The sequence below is a fragment of the Rhincodon typus genome, chromosome 13 (assembly GCF_021869965.1).
Source record: "Rhincodon typus isolate 14 chromosome 13, sRhiTyp1.1, whole genome shotgun sequence".
NCBI classification, from domain to species: domain Eukaryota; kingdom Metazoa; phylum Chordata; class Chondrichthyes; order Orectolobiformes; family Rhincodontidae; genus Rhincodon; species Rhincodon typus.
Window position 1 is genome coordinate 33068088 of NC_063344.1, and position 22585 is coordinate 33090672.

At 39.7% G+C, this 22585-nt stretch overlaps 1 protein-coding gene and 1 long non-coding RNA gene across 6 annotated transcripts in view; one reads left to right on the plus strand and one right to left on the minus strand.

The window, feature by feature from the left end:
- LOC125484674 lies at nt 1-6882 on the minus strand. The gene is made up of 2 exons (XR_007263489.1): nt 6420-6882; nt 1-280 (listed from the first exon to the last, which is right to left on the minus strand). It is a non-coding gene; the product is annotated as an uncharacterized LOC125484674 (long non-coding RNA).
- The window catches only part of atp13a3 (ATPase 13A3), a 129628-nt gene continuing 113580 nt past the window's right edge, over nt 6538-22585 (plus strand). For all 5 annotated transcript variants that reach the window (XR_007263487.1, XR_007263488.1, XM_048604250.1 and 2 more), the window contains exons 1-3: nt 6538-6652; nt 14393-14478; nt 15806-15979. Coding sequence is in view for 3 of the 5 variants with exons in the window: in XM_048604250.1 (XP_048460207.1) it covers nt 14428-14478; nt 15806-15979 (225 nt within the window). In the remaining 2 variants the exon portion in view is untranslated. The remainder of the gene's footprint in view (nt 6653-14392; nt 14479-15805; nt 15980-22585) is intronic.

Consider the following 22585-nt stretch of genomic DNA (forward strand, 5'->3'; position numbering starts at 1 on the left):
TTATAGTCCAATAGGTTTATTTGAAGTCACAAGCTTTCAAAGCATTGCCCCTTCATCAGGTGAAGTGAGAGAGAAGCACACAGGCACAGAATTTATAGCCAGAGACAGCAACGCGCAGAGAGACCAAAAGATCATTCAAATGGTGAGAGTGGTGTGTTGACAGGCCATGAATACCTCCTTGGTCATGGTTATACTGGTCTCCTCGTTGGGTATGTGGAACATTCATTGTTCCAATCCTCACGCTGTCATCAATGCCATTGTTGCTGCTTCCTACTGTCACCTGAATTAAAAAAATTTAATAATTTTGAAATTGCCATTCTTTTGTCACCTTCAATTGATCCAGTTCAGACTCTTCCCTTACTTGGTTTCACTGTTCCCATTTCTGGAGATATGCTGTCTCCCAATATCCACCATTGACCCAGCAACTCTATCAGTTACCTTAACTGCGCTTCGTCACACCTTTCCTCTTGCTAGGAAACCATTCCATTCTCCCAGTTTCCCTGTGTTCATCACCTCTATTTCAATTATGCCACCTTCCACCAGAGTGCCTCTGATATGTTTCCTTTTTCCTTAAATGAAAATTTCCCCACTATGGTTGACAGGGCACTCAACTGTATTAATCACCCTCTTTCCCAGAATGCTAGGATTCCCTTTGTCTTCACTTTCTGTCTGCATTCAAAGAATCATGTGCTTTCATATCTGCCCCCTCCATCAGCATGGTACCACCAAACATATGCCAGCACCCTTCTCTCCACTGTCAGCATTCTGTAGGGACTGTTCCCTCGATGACAACCTGGTCAATCTAGCCAGCATTACTAGTGCTTCCTCACATCTCCCATCCCATACAGTCACAAAGGTATAACACTTGTCCTTTTACCTCCTTACTCCTCACTGTCCAAGGCCACAAACACATTTACTTCTACTTCTTTCAATCTAGTCTACAGTATTTACTGCTTACAATGCTGTCTGCTTTACATTGGCAAGACCAAATGCAGACTGGGTGACTGCTTTGTGGAACATCTCCATTCTGTCAGAATGACCCTGATGCATCAGTTGTTTGCCATTTCAATAAACCAGCTTGCTCGCATGCAAGCATTTCTGTCCTGGGCTTGCTGCAATATTACAATGAAGTTCAACACAAGTTGGAGGAACAGCACTATATTTTCTGCGTAGACATTTTACAGCCTTCAGGACTCAACATTGACTTTAACAATTTCTGAGTATGACCTCTGTCTTCCATTTTGATGACAATCCACTATCCCCTACCTGCCTAATTGCAGAATAGATCCATATTCTCCTTTTCAGACTTAGCATTCAGAGCTATTTTACATAGAAGCATTGAAAATAGAAGGAGTAAGCCACCATCCCTTACAGCCTGTTCCACTATTCAATATGATCATGGCTTGTTCAACTCAGTAACCTGTTCCTGCTTTCTCTTCATAGAATTTGTTCCCTTTAGCCCCAAGATCTTTATCTAACTCCTTCTCAAAAACATTCAATGTTTTGGCCCCAACTGTTTTCTGTGGCATAGAATGCCACAGGCTCACCACTCTCGGCGAAGAAATTTCTTATCACAGTCGTAAGTGACCCACCCCATACCATTAGACTGTGACTCCTGGTTCTGGACTCCCTGGTCATTAGGAATAATTTTCCTGCATCTCTACCTCTACTTTACCACCATTAGCACTCTTCTTGTCTTTGTGCTCTGACCATCTGTTCAACTTGCTCCTCCTGCTCTGTCAACAGCATTAGTACTATCATTTCCGAGCCCCTTTCAGTTCTGAAGAAATGATATATCAGACTCAAATGTTAACTGTTTCTCTATCCCTGGATGCTGCCAGATCTGCTGGAGAAATCCTTGTCAATATTAGGATTTCCATATGTTCTGTCTTTCCCTTCTCAGCAAATTCTAAGGAAACATATTCACTTTTTATTATTGCTACAGTTTTAATATCTACTTCCTTTCCTGATGAGTCCTTAGATATTCTTACAAGTGCAATTGGTCTCCCATTTAACTGTCAGCAATTGGCTTTGGTATATCATTTCAATGAAAGCATGTAATTTACTTGATATCACTTTTTGGTTCTATACTTTCTCCTTTAGTGTGCTTCTGTCTGTGAGTACCTCTTCTATTCTTCTTTGCTCAAAGCTGGTCCAGTATCTCTTTGGAGTTCAAGTTCTTTTTAAATTCCATATCCCTCTGCTTGTATCTCTCTTCAATTCACATTTTTAAATTTTCTTTCTTGTACTAAGTCCAGTTTTTTCTCATTTTTAAACTTTATTTTAGTTAACGCCAGCTGTGAAACTCAAGTTTTCTTTCTTTCAATTCTTTCGGATAATTACTTGAAGCATGTTATTCTCATGAGATCCTGCTTTTTGTTCTAATTTCAATTTATCTGCGAACTCCGAGTTTGGCTTTAGCCAAAGATTTTCAAATAACCACTGTTGTATCCCTCATGTCCAGAGAACTCTAAACATCCAAAGACATCTTAAACTTATGTGCAATAAACCCCAATCATTGAGTTATGAGGAAAGGCATAGGAATCCTCTTAAATCCAATGAATTCTAATCCTACCAAGAGCCCCCAGACTGAAATTTAGCTTGATAGATCATATTTTGTCTTTTTTGTGTAAAATACTTAATTGTTGAAAAATGTTCATTTTTAATAAAACAAAAGTATTTATGCAAAAGATGATAAAATAGAGTAAGCCAAACTATTTACACATAACATTTAAAGATTTTCAAATGACATGGTAAAACAAAATCCTATTAAAAGGAAGGATAGGGTGAGAATTTGGGGGTGTTGAGGGTTATTTCCTACCTTCAAATCTCTTCAAACTTGCAGAAAGTGATCTTATTGCAAGTTAATGATCATAATTTATGACTGAATTATATTATGCTTATTGTCATGTGTATCCAAGTACCCCACATGGTGCCATCTTAGTATCTAGGTGCAAATATTAGATACAAAAATGGAGAAATAAAGAAAAAAGTGATACATTACCTTAGTGAATCATAGCATAAGTTAGAAAAATAAGAAATAAAGTTAAAGGATAAACATTACAGTCAGATAAACAGATTACAGGTAAACATTACATTGCAGCACAGCAAGGTTGGTTGGGGTGGGTGGGGCGGGGCGGGGGGTGGGAGGTTGGGATGGTATGGGGGGTCCACACGGGGTCTGACAGGGCTTGCAAGCCACTGATCGCCCAGACCAGTCCCCAGTCCAACAACCATCCCTGTTCTGCTCTAGGCATGCTGGCTGTCCCCCTGTGCCCTCAGCTTTTCCAAGGTAGGTTAAGGTTTCTTTTTTAAAAGAAACTTAAAATCTTTTTTAAAAAAAGAGGGAGAATGAGAAAAGAAAGAAAAAAAAAAAGAGAAAGCAGATCAGCGAGGACCAGGCTGAGAACTCCTGACGCCGTCTACTCTGCTGCCAGCAGCTTTATTATGAATGAAAAAGAGGGAAGGGAGCAGTGTAATGATGTCGCTGAGACCCAAAGGAGATATTGGGACAGGTAACCAAAAGCTTAATGGAAGTGATGAAAGGCAGAAGCTTAAAGTTCTGAAAGAGTCACCAGTCCCAAAACATCATCTGATTTTTCTTCACAGATGCTGCTGAGCTTTTCCAGCAACTTCTGTTTTTGAGTTTAAAGAGGGTATTCCAGGATCTATGGCCTTGACAGCTGAAAGCTGGCAATCAATGACCGAGTAATGCAAACTACTGATGCTCAAGAGTCTGAAATTACAATAACACACAGACCTCGGAAAGCTGTAGAACGAGAGGAGGTGACAAATGTAGGGAGGTGTTATTGAATGTTTTGAAAGCAACATTAGCAAAATTATAAAATCAAGGTGTTATGAGACATGAAGACAACGTGGACCATAAAGCACAGTGGGGATGCTGAACTTGAATGTTAGTATTTGGGCAGTAGTTTTGGAGGAGTTCTGATTTATGGAATCTACAAGGTGAGTGGGTGGCCAGGGAAAGATCAGTACGAGTTCAAAAGCATTGGTGAGGGTATCGCAGTACATAAAGTTAGGTATTAGAACAGAGCGGTGTTATTACAGCAATTGGAGGCAACCTATGTTTTTATTAATTCTGTTCTGCATTGATGGAGTTTTGTTGGTTCAGTGCTAATAAATTCAAAGGTTTTGCAATTTTAAAATTTTCACAAATCAATATCTGAAATCATAAAATTACTGGAAAAGCTCACCAGATCAGGCAGCATCTGTAGGGAGAAAGCAAGTTAACATTTCAGGTAATTGACTTTTCATTAGAACTGAAGAAAATTAGAAACATGAGTTTTGAAGGCAGTAGAAACCCTTAAGAGGCAGAAAACGCAAAGAGAATGTGTGATAGGGTGACGATCAAGGGAGAATAAGTTATGAAAGATTTCATGACATAATTGTCAAAAAGAATAGTAGCAAATATAATGAGGAAACATAGGTCATGTCCAAAGGAGGCAAGAATTGTTATATTAAAACCATTTGAATGCAGCATAAAGGGGTGAAGAAAGATGATATAAAAATCATTCCAGCAAAACAAAAGAAACAAAAAACATATGAAACAAGATGGAGGCAGAGGTAATGACTTAGTTTTGAATACAATGTTGATTCCAGAAGGCAGAGTTCAGTGCTGAGTTGAATAAGGCGTTGTTCCTCGAACTTTACAGAAACACAGTCGCAGGCAATGAACAGAAATGTTAGCATGAGTGTAAGATGGAGAATTCAAATGATAAGCAACTGGGTTATGCTTGCAGACAGAATTGTGCTGTTCAACAAAGCAAAGTGGGGAGACTAATCACGGGCTGGGTGACCACTTTGTGGGACAACCCTACTCTGTCAAGCAAGGTCTAGGGTTTATTGGAACACAAATAAAGCAGCAGGCAAAACAGGTTATGCCAATGCAGCACCTAAGCAAATTATCCAGGTAAGTTTTTTCTATTATTTCCAACTTAAATTGATCCATGAAAGATTACAAAAATATCCAGTTTCTGCTTTCCGGAGGGACCACACTCTCCTTGACTCCCTTGTCTGCGCCACACTCCCCTCCAGCCCCACCTCACCCGGCATTTTCGCCACAACTGCAGGAAGTGCTACACCTGCCCCTACACCTCCCCCCTCACCCCCATCCCAGGCCCCAGTAAGACTTTCCACATCAAGCAGATGTTCACCTGCACATCTGCCAATGTGGTATACTGTATCCGCTGTTCCCGTTGTGGCCTCCTCTACATTGGGGAAACCAAGCGGAGGCTTGGGGACCGCTTTGCAGAACACCTACGCTCGGTTCGCACTAAACAACTGCACCTCCCAGTCGCGAACCATTTCAACTCCCCCTCCCATTCCACAGACGACATGTCCATCCTGGGCTTCCTGCAGTGCCACAACGATGCTACCCGAAGGTTGCAGGAACAGTAACTCATATTCCGCTTGGGAACCCTGCAGCCCAATGGTATCAATGTGGACTTCACAAGCTTCAAAATCTCCCCTCCCCCTTCCGCATCCCAAAACCAGCCCAGCTCGTCCCCGCCTCCCTAACCTGTCCTTCCTCCCACCTCCTACCTACTAACCTCATCCTGCCCCCCTTGACCTGTCCGTCCTCCCTGGACTGACCTATCCCCTCCCTACCTGCACTCACCTTTACTGGCTCCGTCCCCGCCTCTTTGACTGGTCTGTCTCCTCTCCACCTATCTTCTCCTCTATCCATCTTCTATCCTCCTTCCCCTCTCTCCCTATTTATTTCAGAACCCCCTTCCCTTCCCCCATTTCTGAAGAAGGGTCTAGGCCCGAAACGTCAGCCTTCCTGCTCCTCTGATGCTGCTTGGCCTGCTGTGTTCATCCAGCTCTACACCTTGTTATTCTCAGATTCTCCAACATCCGCAGTTCCTACTATCTCTGAAACAGTTTTCAGACGTGGCTATTTTTCAATGCTATGACTGAGTCAGGAGAAATGCACTGATAATCAAGTTCCACTATTGCACCAGTTACACATTACTGTCAATGTATTGATCCAATAAGCAAAATGGCCAACTACATCTCTTTTGTATGAATATCCAAAAATAAATGTCCATCAGGCTTCTTCAGTGATCTCAAAATAATCCGTTTATTGAGAAAATTTGTTCTTAAAGCAAGTGGCAAACAATGACCTGAAATCAAAACTATATCCCATTAACCCCACAGACACAAACACATACCACTCAAAAAGACAAGTTTGCCGTCTAGCCCCTTCTTCCCCTCGTCCGAGTCTCTCCCTTTTCTGCCTTTCCAAAGTCCTTTTAGTTCCCACTCATCCTCCTCCCATATTTCCCTCCTTTAGCTTCTCCATTCGTCCCTCTCCTAGTGTCCCTATCACTCATTTCTTCACCCTTCACCATGCCTTCCTCCCTGTTCCCTTCAACCTCTTTCCCTCCATTACCTACCTTCCCACTTGCCCGTTCCAAGCTCCTGTTTGTCCTCCCTGGCGATTCCCCCTCCTTTATTCCTTCTTACCGACACCGTCGCCCAAAGCTACCCCTTTCCCTCGAGCGCCCTCCGGTGACGTCAGTTCCGGCGGCGGTTGCCGTGCGGGTAAACGGTCGCTGCTCGCGGGGCTGGAGTGCGGTTTGATGCCGGGCGGCAGGTGAGAGGGGACGACAGGAGGAGCCGCTTCCCGGTGAGACCTTCCCTCATGCTCACACGGCAGCTTGATCTGGTGGCACAAGCTCTGCTGGAGGTTGGCTAACTGTTCGTGCGTTGGCTGGTGGTTCAGTCAGTTCAGTCCAGTCGCGTGTGGTTGCTGCTGCTGTGGCAAACCATCCATAGCCAACTGTCGTTTCACCCAAACCAAATTGTAGTTAATCTGCGCCGTTTTAAATAAGCGGGAATTAATCAGACCAAAAATGCAACTTGCGGTGGGGGTAGTGACCTCTAGTGCTGAGTCGCCAATACTGCTGCCTGTGCTGCTTATGATGAAATAAAGAACGCACTATGTCCCCTGGTCAATGAGCCATTCTTTGCCTGGACTTCTTTGCATTAGTTGCAACCTTTGTATCTGCATTTGGGTTTATATCGATTTGGCTTTGAGCGAGAACAAATCAAGGATGGGGCTATTTTACCTATCATAAAGCAAGATATCGCATCAATGTTTGCCACAGAATTGTTTTATCTGAAACAAAAACAAATTGCTGGAAAAGATCAGCACGTCTGGCAGCATCTGTGGAGAGAAGAGTATCCAGACATTTCGGGTTGACTGATACTTCAGAAGCTGCCAGACCTGCTGAGATTTTCCAGCAATTTCTGTCTTTGTTTCAGATTTACAGCATCTGCAATTCTTTTCATTTTTATTCTGTTTTATCTGAATTATGTATATAGGAATAACTGATTCCTTAATATGAGTTTTGAGTGTTTTTTTAAAAGATGCAAGTGTTTTCTTATACTGGTGTAGATTTTGATTTAGTGCCTGGAATTGACATTTGGTATTTGTGATCTTTACTGTGTGCAAATTAACTACAAGAACAGTGAACTAATCACAATTTCCTACTACATACTCCACCTGTCATATTTTTGTCTACATGCTCAACTCCTCTATATCAATCGACAAACTCATATGCCTCCTTCACAACATACTATCCTACCTCCCTCAGTGTTATCTGCAAATTTGGCTACCAAGTCTTCTGTCCCCACAACCAAGTTAGTGATATAAATTACAAAATTTGATGCCCCAGCACAGAACCTTCAGCATTCCTCTTGTCACATTCTGCCAATTAGACAAAGACCCAGTTATTTGCATATGTTCTCTTTTCTAACAGCCAGCCAATCTTCTATCCATGCTAATATGTTACCCTCGACACCATTAGCTTTTGTGGTTGGTTGGCTCGCCGAGCTGGTTTGTTGTTTTTCCGCAGACGTTTCATTACCCTGCTGGGTAACATCATCAGTGCAGCCTCCGATGAAGCGCCGTTGTGTTTTCCAGCCTATTATTCAAACGCTGGAGTCCGTTGAGCTGGATTACCTCACTTCTGGTTTTCCTTCACAGTGGAATGTATATGGTAATCTGGCTCAACGGACTCCAGAGTTTAAATAACAGGCGGGAAAACACAACGCCGCTTCACCGGAGGCTGCACTGATGATGGTACCCAGCAGATTAATGAAACTTCTGCGGAAAAACAACGAACCAGTTCGGCGAGCCGACCAACCACAACATCCGCAACCTGAGCTATAAGTCTACTCTAAAACCATTAGATTTTAATTTCCACAACAGCCTTTGATGTGACACATTTTCATATATCTTCTGGAAATCAAAGCATGTGTCTATAGGCTCCCCTTTATCTAGCATGTGCTATTCGTTCAAAGAACTCTAATGAATTACTTAAACATGATTTCCCTTTCACAATCATGCTAACTCCTCTGAATTTTGTTGAGTTTTTCCAAGTCCAGTTATCACCTTTTTAATAATATTTTGCAACAAATTCTACATGACAGATATCAAGCCATTTTCGTTTTCTGCCTCTCTCTCTCTCTCCATCAGTTTGCTTAATATCACTTTCCTAATGATTATCATTTCACTAAGTTCCTATCCCACCTCCAATTTTTTTTGTTTCCTCTATAGTGAAGATAAGCCAAATATTTGTTCATTTCATGTGCCGTTTTATTATTAGTTGTGATTAACTCTCCATTCTCTTTATAAAGGACAAACACTCAATTTACTAACTCTTTTCCTTTTTCAACATCTGAAGAAACTATTGCTATTGATTTTTACCTTTTTAACTAGCTTCCTCTCACTGTACTTTTTCCTTCTGATTAATCTTTGTCATGGTTTGCTTTTTTAAATTTTCTGACCATCCTCTGACTTGCCACTCATCTTTGTGCAATCAAATAGTTTTTCATCAAGTTTGATGCTTACCTTAACTACTTAAGTTAACCACAGATAGTAGGTCCTCCCCTTAGAATATTTCTTTATAGTAGGAATATACTTAACAATTCATCCTCTTAAATGTCTGCCAACCGCATCTCTATTAGTTCATCTCCTAGTCTAGTATGCCACTTCAGCTAGTTCAGCTTTCAAGGCCACGTTGTTGTTATAATTTAGATTAACGTGTTAGTCTTATGTCCAATCTTCTCCCTTTCAAATTGGATATAAAATTCAATCAAAATATGGTTGTTACGACCCAGGGTGCCTTAACTCTGATGTTACGGTTGCAATAGACAGATCGTAGAGGGCCAATGCATCCGTGGACATCAACATGTTCATAATCTTCTGAAAAGTGTTCTTTTGATGTGGTTTTAACACATCCTAGTGACTTCTTGAGATGTCCCTTGCCTTCAGTAGTTGTCAACAACTGTGATAAGAGGCGTGTGCACTATGTTTTATGTTAATATCTGTTGGAGTTTGGACTTAAAACAGCGATATAGGTGGTTTAACTTTGTCAAGGGCTTTTGTGAATTTATATGCTTTCTCTTTCAGTTTGATACTATCTTTAATTTCCTTATTTAGTCATGGATGGTGTGTTCTGTGGTATCTATAGGTAGAAGGATGCTATCACCATTCCTCTTTCTTTGACTTGGTCTCCAGGCCTATTTAGTTTCCATTGCAGAGAACCAACCATAGTGAGTTTTAACAAGAATGGGCTCTTAAGTTTTAGTTTATTGCATGATAGTAATTAGGTAAAAGATACATTAGCCAGTTAGACATTGTTGCTAATGTTATTTGGAGATATAGAGGACACTTTTGAGATCCAGAGCCACATTGCCCACTGAAGATCATTTGTTATCATCAGATTGGGTGGTACTTAATGTGATCTCCAGCATTAGCCTTTTCAGAACCATTAACTGAATCAACATATTCACATCTTGGAATCTGTCTTTCTCACTAGAATGATCTTTTCTGAGTATTCCAAAATATCCCCTACAGTTTCTGCCACTGCATCTCTACAGACCTACTTCTTAACTGAGTGTCTCAGTTAATGTAAGCGAGTTCTGTGTTCATGCTCTATAATTGCCTTTTGTTTAAATTTCAAACACTAGTGTTCAATCCTCCCTTCTCTGCCTAAATGAAAAATGCATTCATATACTTTCCCTCATAGCTACAATTTTCTGTTCCTGGCTTTGTTGTCTTAAATCTCCTCTATACTCTCTCTGGTGTGACATTCTTTCTGTAACATGGCAATCAGAACAGTATATATTACTTTAGCTGTAGTCTAAATATTGATTTTATATGGTTCTAGCTTAAACTCCGTTTTATACTCTGTGCCTCAACCAATAAAGGAAAGTATATCCTGCCTTGGCCATTATAGCTGGCTGTTCTGCGACCTTCAGGGATCTGCAGACGTGCAGTGAAAAACCACCTCTACCTCTACAATACTCAGAATTTTGCCATTTTGTGTTCTTTTGCCTTGTTTATCATCACCCAAGACATTATTCACACTTCTTCAGGAGCCATTTTTTGCCCAACTGACCAATTTGAGATTTTCTTACAGCATACAACTTTCTTCCTCTCAATTTTTGTATTATGTGCAAACTTCTTGACTTCACTCCACTGTTAAGTCTACATTATTGGTGTACACTGTAAAATGCAAGGGATTGGAGCCAATCTCTCCACTAATCTGTTTTACATGGATGCTGGTTCAATTGTGTAGTTCCTTCAGATTTTCTTTTTGCTGCCAGGCACGTATAATAGTTTAAAGGAGCTGCATTGTGCATATCATATAGAGCCATAGAGATATACAGCACGGAAACAGATCCTTTGGTCCACTTTGTCCTTGCTGACCAGATATCCTAAATAAATTTAGTCCCATTTGCTAGCATTTGGCCCTTTTCCCTCTAAATGCTTCCCATTCATATTTTCATCCAGATGCCTTTTAAATGTTATAATTGTACCAGTCTCCACAACTTCCACCAGCAGCTCATTCCATACGTGCACCACCCTCTGCGTGAAAAAATTGCCCCTTAGATCCCTTTTAAATCTTTCCCCTCTCGCTTAAACATATGCTCTCTAGTTTTGGCTTCCCTACCCCAGGGAAAAGACCTTGTCTATTTACCCTATTCATGCCCCTCTTGATTTTATAAACCTCTATAAGGTTACTCCTCAGCCTCCGACGCTCCAGGGAAAATAGTCCCACTGTATTCAGCCTCTCCCTATTGTTCAAATCCTCCAACCCTGGCAACATCCTCATCAATCTTTTCTGAACCATTTCAAGTTTCATAATATCCTTCCGATATCAGGGAGACCAGAATTGCATGCAGTATTCCAATAGTGGCCTAACCAGTGTCCTGTACAGCTGCAACATGACCTCCTAGCTCCTATACTCAATGCATTAACTAATAAAAACAAGCGTACCAAACACCTTCACTATCCTATCTACCTGTGACTCCACTATCAAGGAACTGTGAATCTGCACTCCAAGGTCTTTTTGTTCAGCAACACTCCCCATTACCTTACCATTAAGTGTATAAGCCCTGCCCTGAATTGCCTTTTCAAAATGCAGCACCTCGCATTTATCCAAATTAATCTTCATCTGCCTCTCTTCGGCCCATTGGCTCATCTGATCAGGATCCTGTTGTACTCTGATGTAACCTTCTTCACTGTCCACTACACCTCCAATTTTGGTGTCATCTGCAAGCTTACTAATCATACCACCTACGTTCACATTAAAATCATTTATATAAATGATGAAAAGCGGTGGACCCAGCACCGATCCTTGTGGCACACCACTGGCCACAGGCCTCCAGTTTGAAAAGCAGCCCTCCACCACCACCCTCTATCTTCTACCTTCGAGCCAGTTCTGTATCCAAATAGCTAGTTCTCCCTATATTCTATGTGATCTAACCTTGCTTACCAGTCTACCATGAGGAACCTTGTCGAATGCCTTACTGAAGTCCATATAGATCACATCCAACACTCTGCCCTCATCAATCCTCTTCAAAAAACATATGACAGATCTTCAGCCACAAAACCTACAGGAGACATTGGCTCATAAACTGAAGGCTAGGGGATTACTGGAGCAGAACAGGCAAGAATTACATGTTGGGATCATGCAGAATCCTGGTGCAGCTAATTCCATGGGAGATGCTCAGGAAATTGAATTTTCCAACTGGACAATTCCCCTGGCTCTACAACTCTTCGATACAGTCCATTAAAGTTGGAGAATTAGAGGGTTCTGGCTCAATTAAGCTTGTCAGTTACCCAGGAAAAGCTAGAGGATTAAAAGCCTAATCTAACTTCTAAATAACTATTAATATTTACCCCTCCAGACCCATCATTGACTCCACCAATTACACCTTCACTCCCCTGTTAAGTCTACATTATTGATATCCTGCACTCCTGACTTGACCCATACCAGCTTACCTGGCTGGATGTGTTTCTCCCCCCCGCCAAAAAAACTTTCGCATCCAATTGGCACACTACTGTTACCCATTTGATGCCTTACTCCACCTTGTACACCTTGCCCCAACTACCAGACATGCTACCCTTGTAGAAACTGAACTGGCTAACTTACATCTCATATACCATGTATACTTGTCTCGTCACAGTCAAAGTGTTTTTGGGACCTTTAGCTCCTGAAATAAGGCAGCAAGTGTCATGAAAAACATTACAGGCAATTCTGTGTTGAATGGATTTCTCCTTGGTGATCTCTAACGGGCTTGAAATGTGGTGGGAAAAATCGGTTAAATGAATAAGATTAAACATAATTACCATTAGTTGATTCTTTTCCAACAGTAATTGGAATTCTGGGCCAACTATCTGATCCCTTGTAACCCTACTGGAAACGTCCTTCCAAAAACAAAAATACATTTGCTTCTGGCAACTTGTCCAATTTTGAATCCAATTTACAATGCTTCATTGCATACCATGGACTTTCACTTTCTACTTTGTTGAGAGGCTTGATGAAATCCACTTAGAATACATCAAAAATTGTAAAATCATGAGGCAAATCTGCTTTGCTGCATTTCAAGGATCAAATGTTAGATGGGTTGGGTATTTTCAAATGAATTCCTGGCTGAATTGATGCAGAACTGCATCTGCACAAAATTGGTTCTTTCACCGAGGCAGGAAATGGGATAACCAGGTTCTGAAGTGGCAAATGTAGCATTGATGCAGAGAGGTCAAATATTTTTGGATTATAGTAAAATCTGCATTCTTAACCAAAGGATATCTTGGTACAGACGTTAGCTTCTAATTGACAGAATGCCATTCCCACAATAAAATTGCCTACCACCTAAGCGTAAAATTCATGTGTAAAAATATGATGGGACATACTGATTCTTGAAAATATTGTGATCATTTTCTGTTGGTTTGCTATGGTTAATCTGAATCACTTCTATCTTTTCCCTCTCCTGTAAGAAATAAGTTGCTTTTGTTTTACAATAAAATATGAAGTACTGTTAAAATGAGATTACTGAAAATTCTAGGAAGGGCTTGGTCAGAAACATATAACCTATAGGCCGTCGATTTACAGATAAAATCAGGTTAACCTCATGCATGCGGAGCCTGTATCATTGAATTTGTGGAGTTGCATGCGTCAAGAAATAATGATGGCTCCATTAGAGTATAATAAGACTGGAGTACATCCTCTGTATGATTGTAACAGTTGACATATATTGTTTGAATCTTTTAAACACCTTTGCCAAATGTAGTACTCCTATTGTGTTTGAGATGAATTAAAGAGAAGAGCAATGTTTCAAAGCAGTCACTTTGTGGTAGTACTTAGTGTAGCTAGTGTGTGATCTCAGATATCAAACAGATTACATGTAGCTTCAAATTGTTAGAGTAACTGTAAAGTATCTGAAGAATCAAAACACTCTTGAAATGTACCTAAAATTATGTAAGTAGCAATTAACCATCAATTATATTTCTTTCAATTATTATTAGCAGTTTAGTTTCAGTGTGCAAAGACATTCTAAAGGTAAAGTATTGCAAATTTTTTTTTAGTTACGAGAGGATTTGGCAGCTGAGGGAAATGGGATATTGTTGTAAGTTGTCCAGTAAGTGGGCTATTGAACTATAGTTTAGCCAACAATGTTAAAGTTCTTAATGTTAACTGAACAATGGGGTAAACAATGGGGTATGGCAATTAATAAATGATGTTGTTACAACTTTTGAATCTCTCAAAACAGTAGATATTTTGCTGTTGTGTGGAATATTTAATTTGGTTAGATAAAATGATTTTTGTTAATTAGCTCAGTATAGGATATATTCGAACTAAACATGCATTTTTAATTTTCTAAAGATGTAAACATATTTGTAAACTTGTACAGATTTTATAGTAGTTGTGGATATACCCCAGTTCCATAACTTGGAATATGGATCTATTCATTCTCTGTAGAGTATTTATCTTATATTTTAGTTAACCAATTACGTATTCTTGCATACTAAACTGCCATCATTAATATTCTGGATTTCTTTTTGTTCTAACAGTAATCAAATGAGAGAACCCGAGTTTATGAAACAAAATGGCTAAAGGAGAGAAGAATTTTATCAACAAAGAGAAAGAAGATGAGATGGTAAAAAAAACGTGATAGTTCATTATCTAATCAGGTTCTGACTTTGTTTCTTCTTACAACTAAATTTTTTTAAATCTATGGAACAAAATATATATGTTAATTGATTTTCTTTTAAATCAATTTAAAGTTCACAGTTGTGCATTTTAAGATGTAATTTCACTGGCTCTTCTAACTTAGATTTTAGAAGCCTTTAATATAAACTTGTGAATTTGAGATATGTGTGCATTGTTGTAATATATTTGCTTAGTGATTAAGTTAGATTCATAAGTTGGTTCTATGGACTAAGAGCCTTATTTTTATTATTTCCAACTATTTGTGTGATTTTGTATAATCTAATTACAAGGAGGAATAGGTTCAAAACCTGGGGCAGAATCAATAAGTGAAAGGTTGTAGTTATTCATGTTACAGTATTTACATGCTAATTGGGGTGTAGTAACATTGTTTGAATTCTTATTTATGGCATTTTTATGAGCTTGTATGCTGATAGTTTATCTAGCACTATGAAAGGCAACTGTTTGTAGTAGTGTAGGGATTAGATTATTCCAGTGGACTTTTTTTTAATGCCAGACCTGCTGAAGTTCTCCAGCACTTTCTATTTTGGTCTCCTTTTGCCTGGCTTAGGAATCTGCTGCATGGAAAAGTTCAGCTGTTATCTGCTACACAGAACTCCATGAGCCATAAAAAATGTGTTGCACCCTCTGTGATTGCCTGGTGGAGTGATGTGGAGAGGTGTTGGGAATGGCGAGAGGTGTTGGGAATGGCGGAGAGGAGTGGATCAGGGTGTTTCAGATGGAATGGTCTTTGTGGAATGCTGAAAATTGAGAGAAGGGGAATATATATCTGGGATTTTACTGGATGTGGTGGAAGTGACAGCTTCTGATCCCTTGGATGCAGAGTTCAATGGAGTGGAAAGTGAGAACTGTTTGTATATTATCACACTAAGTAATGTGCTTCAAATACCAGCCTTCAGACTGTCCAGTGTGTGGGAATTGATGGTGTGAGCTACAATTATTATCGTACCATTTTGTCTGGTTTATTTGCTGTATCTTATCCATTTTAATTGGTATATATTCATTATTTCCAAATTTTTATGAAGACAAGATCGAAATTGGGAATACTTCCTTATACTTGGAGGTAGGAACCAGCATTACCTGGGTGAAAATGAATGATTTATGGGTAATCCAAATTCCTGGAGAATCTAGGTGCTGACATAGTATCGGTCACAAACATGCTGAATTTTAGATCTCTGCAAAGAAATTAGCAGCATGCTAATATTGAATATAGAATAATGTTCCCTATGAGCAGCTAATGACTTTATTTGTTGCAGGAGATTTATGGTTATAAACAGTGCCTTTGGAAGCTGGTCCTTGTTGCAATTGGTGTTATCTGCACTGGTGGTTTCCTTCTCCTGCTACTTTACTGGATGCCTGAATGGAGTGTGAAGGCAACATGTACCCAAACATCTCTCAAGGAGGCTGAGGTTGTGCTGTTGAGGACCACAGTGAGTATACAGATAGTAAAAGTGAACTGTCATTAGTGTATTTGCAGTTTGTACTTGAGACAATAGAATAACTGTGCAAAATCCATTTCAAAGAAAAATTCATCGCAAATAAAGTTTGTAATATTAGAGCATATTCCAAATAGATAAAAGTAAGGGACTTGTTTTTTTGAAAATTATTGCTTTCTACACTTAGCTTCCAATACGCTGATGCAACTTGTACTGCTGGAGAAAGCAATGAGACTTCGGTTTTGTTGCCTCCTTGCTTTGCTACTGAAAGTTATTAGAAAGCTGTATTGATATACATTCCATCTGTATTCACAGCATACAATTTGTTAGATTTAGCATTTCCATAACTTTGCTAATGAATTTGAAAGCCATATCAACAGAAAATTAGATGTGGAAAATTATGAAAATGAAGGCTTGGCTTGCAATACAGTTATATTTCTGTTGGAGCAAACTGAAATGTTTAAACTGAGCATTTATTCTAAAAATAGAGGAGTGATTGCTGGTTTGTAAAATAAGTCAAAAAATTACATCAGCATTTTGACAAGGAGAGGGACGATATGTGCTAACAGGTGGTTTTTGTGTACATAAAAAATTCTGATCATTGGATTTGTGTGACTCTTATGGCAACTTTACTATTACCTTTTAGACTTAGTTCTTAGAAACAAAAGGATAAAGCATACACACTAGGAGCAGGAGTGGGTCATTCATCCTTTCAGTCAGAGAGAAAAAGAGAGATTATCATGGATGAGGCGTGCAAATTGGTTCACTGTATAAAATGATCCCATCTTTTCAGTGCCAAAGTCATATCTATTCCTGTACATGACATTACTTGCCAGTCCTTTTAAGAAATGGGGTACTCACATTGGTGTGTCACCCTCAGATTTTGAGTTAAGAAGAATGCATTTTACTTAAGTTACCAGTTGGCAAATTCACAGAATTTGACTAATGACTAATAGAAATTGGTCCTCTGGCAAAAAAAGAATGAAGTGCGCAGCTTATCTGGAGTTAAAAGTTTTCATATTTGCTGAGTTATCAAATAACTATGTTGCATTGAGGGAATTTGGTACTAATTAAAAATTAATGGGTGAACAGAAGAGGGGAAAATATTCCGCAAGGAAGATGCTCAAGGCTAAATGCACCATGTAAACAGGAATCAGCCTTTGGTCTGAACATGAGAAAGATTAATTAGAATGAGGCTTGAAAACAAATAGGATGGTTACGTTGTCACGAGAAATTGAAGCATGTGATATACATTACATGGGCCAATTCAAACCCTGAGCCAGCAAAGATTTCAGCACAACAGCTAGTTGATGTTGCCACTCCATAGAATGAAAAGAGGACTTGCTTTGCTCCGACACTACAAAGTGACCTTGATGGCAGAATGACCAATTTTCAACATTTCTCCAATAGATCAAAAATGAGAGCCCATTATATCACATCCGTAACAAGAATGCAATGCTCTTGAATTTTGATATTCCCAACAGCTCAACTGTGGAGTGGAAAGGTTTGTAACAGTTTCAATGAAAATCACGGGAAGATCAGAATATCTTATTCATGATGGTACCAGTCTGCATGGTCAACAAAATAAAATTAAAGCTTATGGTAATTTTTAAACATAAAACCATGTCAAAAATCACCTTCTACAAGAAAAAACTTGCAGATTAAGTAGAGTTGCAAAACAATAGGGCAAAAGTGAGGGAATGGAATCAGCTGAGTTGTTCTTAAAGTTTCTGTGGACGCAACAGGCAAATTTTAGCCTATTGTGTTAGGCACAATTGCTTTGTTAAAAATCGAACATATATCATCAGTACTTTAGAGTATTGTAGGCCAATCAATGTAAAAGTTAGGTTAACCTAGATTATTCCTTTTTCTTAATTAGTCTTATTTATTACTACCTGTGATATTAAAATTTGTGATAGGATCTGTCTCTCAAATGAGTTAAATATAAATAGGTAGGATGATTCCTTTTAAAAAAAAAGTGAACATAGAAGCAGGAGTAAGCCATTTAACCTTCCTAGCCAACTTTGCCATTCAATATGATCATGGTTGATCCTGTATCTAAATGCCATATTCCTGCTTTCTCACCCCTTGACACTTTTAAAATCTAAAAATTGGTCTCTCACTTTCTTGAATATATTCAATGCCTTAGCCTTCACAGCCTTCTGTAGCAGAGAATTCCATAGGTTCGCTACCATTTGAATGAAGAAATGTTTACTCAGATCAATCCTAAATGGTCTACTGAATATCCTGAGACCCCTCCCTGGATCTAGACTCTCTACCCAGGAAAAATATTCTCCCTGCATGTAGTTAAGCCAAACATGTTAGAATTTTATACGTTTCAATCCGATCCCCTCTCATTCTTCTAAACTTGTCAATACAGACCCATTTGAGCTAATTTCTTTTCACAGGACATTGCTGCCATCCCTGATATCAGCTGCACTCCCTGTATGGCAAGTATATCTTTTCTTAGGTAGGGAGGCCAAAACTGCATACAGTACTGCAGGTGTGGTCTCATTGAGGCCACGTATAGCTGCAGTAAGATATCCCTACATCTGCACTCAAATCCTCTTGCAATGAAGGCCTATATACCATTTGCTTTCCTAATTACTTGCTGAACCTGCCTGTCTACTTTCATTGGATTGTGTACAAGGACACATATATTCCTTTGTACATCCACATTTTCCAAAAATCATCATTTAAACAATACGTTTTTCTTTGACACCAAAATGTATAACGTTATATTTTGCCACATTGTAGTGCTATGTATTTGCCTACTCCCTCAACTTATCGAAATCACCTTGAATCCTCCAGTCAACCCTCAATCCTGCTCAGTTTTGAGTTGTCAGCCAACTTGGCAAAGTTACATTTGGTTCCCTCATCAAGGCCATTTTAATATATATATATGACTGTGAAAAACTAGGGCCCCAAGCATTGATCCTTGCAGTACCTCATTAGTCACTACCTGCCTTTCAGAAGAAGGCCTATCTATTCTCTGTCAACTCAATCCATGCTAATATATTACCCCCTATTGAATGTACTTTGACTTTTCCCAGTAACCTCTTAAGAGGGACCTTATCAGTAGCCTTCTGAAACTTCAAATGTACTACATCTTCTGATTCTCCGTTATTTTACTAGTTACATCCCCAAGAAATTTGTTAACCGTGGTTTGCCTTTCATATAAACCCATGGTGGCTTTGCCTAATCCCACTAATGCTTTCTAAATATTTTGTTATCACGCATTTTATAAAGAACGCTAGCATTTTCCCCACCACTAACTGGTCTGTAATTTTATTCTTTGTCTCCTCCTCCTTTTAAATAGTGGGGTTACTGGGGATGTTATTAAAGTTTCCAAAACAAGTAATAGAATAGAGAATATGGGAAGTGTCAGGAATATAACTTTAGGTGCAGTAGATAAAGCGACAGCTGTGAGAAGGGGGCGGTCAATGCAGGACTGAGGGAGTTATATTTGCATGCAGGCAGTATATGAAACAAGGTAAATGAGCTTGTTGCACAGCTTGAATTTGGTGGATACGGTATTGTGGACATCAGACATTGCTGTAAAGGGATCAGGGCTCGGATCTAAATATGCAAGGATATTCGTTCTATTGAAAGGGCAGGCAGATGGGCAGAAGTGTTGGGGTTGCTTTGTTAGGAAGAAATGAAATCAAATTGATCACAAGAAACAATGTAGGGTCAGAAGTCGTAGACTCTTTGTTCTAGAGTTGAGAAACTGCAACGTAGTGTTATGTACAAGCCCCCTAGCATTAGTCAGGATGTGGAGAAGAAAATAAATCAGGAGATAGAAAACGCATGTAAGAAATGCATAATTACAATAATCATGGGGGACTTGAACATGCAGGTTGACTGGGAAAATCAGTTTGGTAGCAGATCCCAAGGATAGGAGCATCTTGTGGTAAAGTCCACGAGGGAACAGGCAATTCTGAATTTGATCTGTAATGAGACAGTCTTGATCAGGGGGCAGCCTTGATAGAGTGGATGTGGAGGAATTGTTTCCACTAGTAGAAAGCCTCAGATCCAAGGGCACAGCCTCAGAATGAAGGGGTGACCCTTTAGAACTGAGATGAAGAGGCATCTCTTCAGCCAGAAGGTATTGTATCTTTGGAACTCATTGCCACAGAAGGCCATGTCATTGAGTGTTTTTAAGACCGAGGTAAATAGGTCCTTGATTAGTGAGAAGATCAAATATTATGGCGAGAAGGCAGGAGAAATAGTGTTGAGGAACATCTCTGTCATTTAATCATGGCTGATCAGACTCGATGGGTCAAATGGCCTAATTCTGCTCCTAATTCTGGCCTTGTGGTCTAATGGTTACATTTGCCACACTTCAATCTGTAGGAACTACCCCAGAGCTGTCAGAATTTTGGAAGATGACTACCAATGCATCCAGTATTCACAGGTCCACTTCCTTTAGCTGTCTGGGGTGTAGCTTATCAGGCCATGGTGATTTGACCACCTTTAACCCCATTCATTTCCCCAGCATCAATTTCTTACTAATACGGAGTTTCTGCAGTTTTGTCCTGTCACTACACCCTTGGCCCTCCTTACATTTCTAGGAGGTTATTTGTGCCCTCTTTTGTGAAGGCATAACCAAAGTATGTGTTCAATTTTTCTGCCATTGTTTTGTTCGCCATTATAATTTCCCCAGCATCTGACTAATGGATCCACATTTGCCTTTACTAATCCTTTTTTTTTCATATACTTACAGAAGCCTTTACAGTTAGTTTCTGTTTTCTGCAATTTTACTCTTGTGCTCTACTTTTCCCCTCCTGATCAAACTTACTGTTGTGTTTTGCTGAATTAGTCATAAAGTCATACAGCATGGAAACAGCTGCTTCTGTCCAAATTGTCCATGCTGACCAGGTATCCCAAACTGAACTAGTCCTATTTACCTGCGTTTGGTCCATATCCCTCTAAAACTTCCTTATCATGTACCTGTCCAAATCGTGACACTACTACGACTTCAAGAGGTGTTTTTTGTCCTTAACTTTTTTAGTGAAGAGATGTTGAGACAGGGGTGTCAAGCAGTATGCTCAAAACCAATAAAATAAACAGCTTAAGAGGCCTTGGTTTTTTTTTAAAGTTGGAACAATAGAAACAACCTGAATGGGTGGGGTCACGCTCCCACAGAACCAAAATTTTTGTTTTAGCCTTCCTCAGTTGCTGGAATCTTGAAACTAGATGCTAAGCATTTCAATAGAGTTACAGTTAATCTAATTCTTTTAATTTTATTTTGTCTGTATTTTAACTGTAATATAAACATAAAGTGTGTTTTGCTTAAAATCGAGTAGTGTGACCAACCAAATTGCATCTGGAATGCAATTCCTTACACTTACCTTTAAAATAAGAAGAAATTAGAGTTCAGACTATCTTCTTAATATATTTTGAAGAGCGGATTGGTCTGGTCCACAACGAAATGTCTTTTAAATGTTGTAATTGTACTTAGCTCAATGCTTCCTCTGGCAGCTCATTCCATACATACACCATCATCTGTGTGAAGGAAGGTATCCTGCAGGCCCCTTTTTAAATCTTTCCCCTCTCACCTTAAACCTAAGCACTCTAGTTTTGGACTCCCCTACCCTGGGAAAAAGACATAAGAACTAGGAGCAGGAGTAGGCCATCTGGCCCCTCGAGCCTGCCCCGCCATTTAATAAGATCATGGCTGATCTTTTTGAGACTCAGCTCCACTTACCCGCCCACTCACCATAACCCTTAATTCCTTTACTGTTCAAAAATTTATCTAGCCTTGCCTTAAAAATATTCAGCGAGGTAGCTTCAACCTCTTCACTGGGCAGGGAATTCCACAGATTCACCACCCTTTGGGTGAAGAAGTACTTCCCGACCTCAGTCCTACATCTGCTTCCCTTTATTTTGAGGCGATGCCCTCTAGTCCTCGTTTCACCTGCTAGCAGAAACAACCTCCCTGCCTCCACCTTATCTATTCCCTTCATAATCTTATATGTTTCTATAAGATCTCCCCTCATTCTTCTGAATTCCAATGAGTATAATCCCAGTCTACTCAGTCTCTCCTCATAATCCAACCCTCTCAACTCTGGAATCAACCGAGTGAATCTCCTCTGCACCCCCTCCAGTGCTAGTATATCTCTTCTCAAGTAAGGAGACCAAAACTGCACACAGTATTCCAGGTGTGGCCTCACCAGGACCCTATACAGCTGCAGCATAGCCTCCCTGTTTTTAAACTCCATCCCTCCAGCAATGGCAGACAAAATTCCATTTGCCTTTTTAATTACCTGCTGCACCTACAATCCTACTTTTAGCGATTCATGCAAAAGGACACCCAAGTCCCTCTGCACAGTAGCATGCTGCAATTTTTTACTATTTAAAACATAGTCCATTTTGCTGTTATTCCTACCAAAATGGATGACCTCACACTTATCAACATTGTACTCCATCTGCCAGTCCTTTGCCCACTCACTTAGACTATCTGTATCCCTCTGCAGACTTTCAGTGTCATCTGCACACTTTGCTCTACCACTCACCTTAGTGTCATCTGCAAATTTTGACAGACCACACTTAGTCTCACCCTATCCATGCCTCTTGTGATTTTGTAAGCGTCTATAA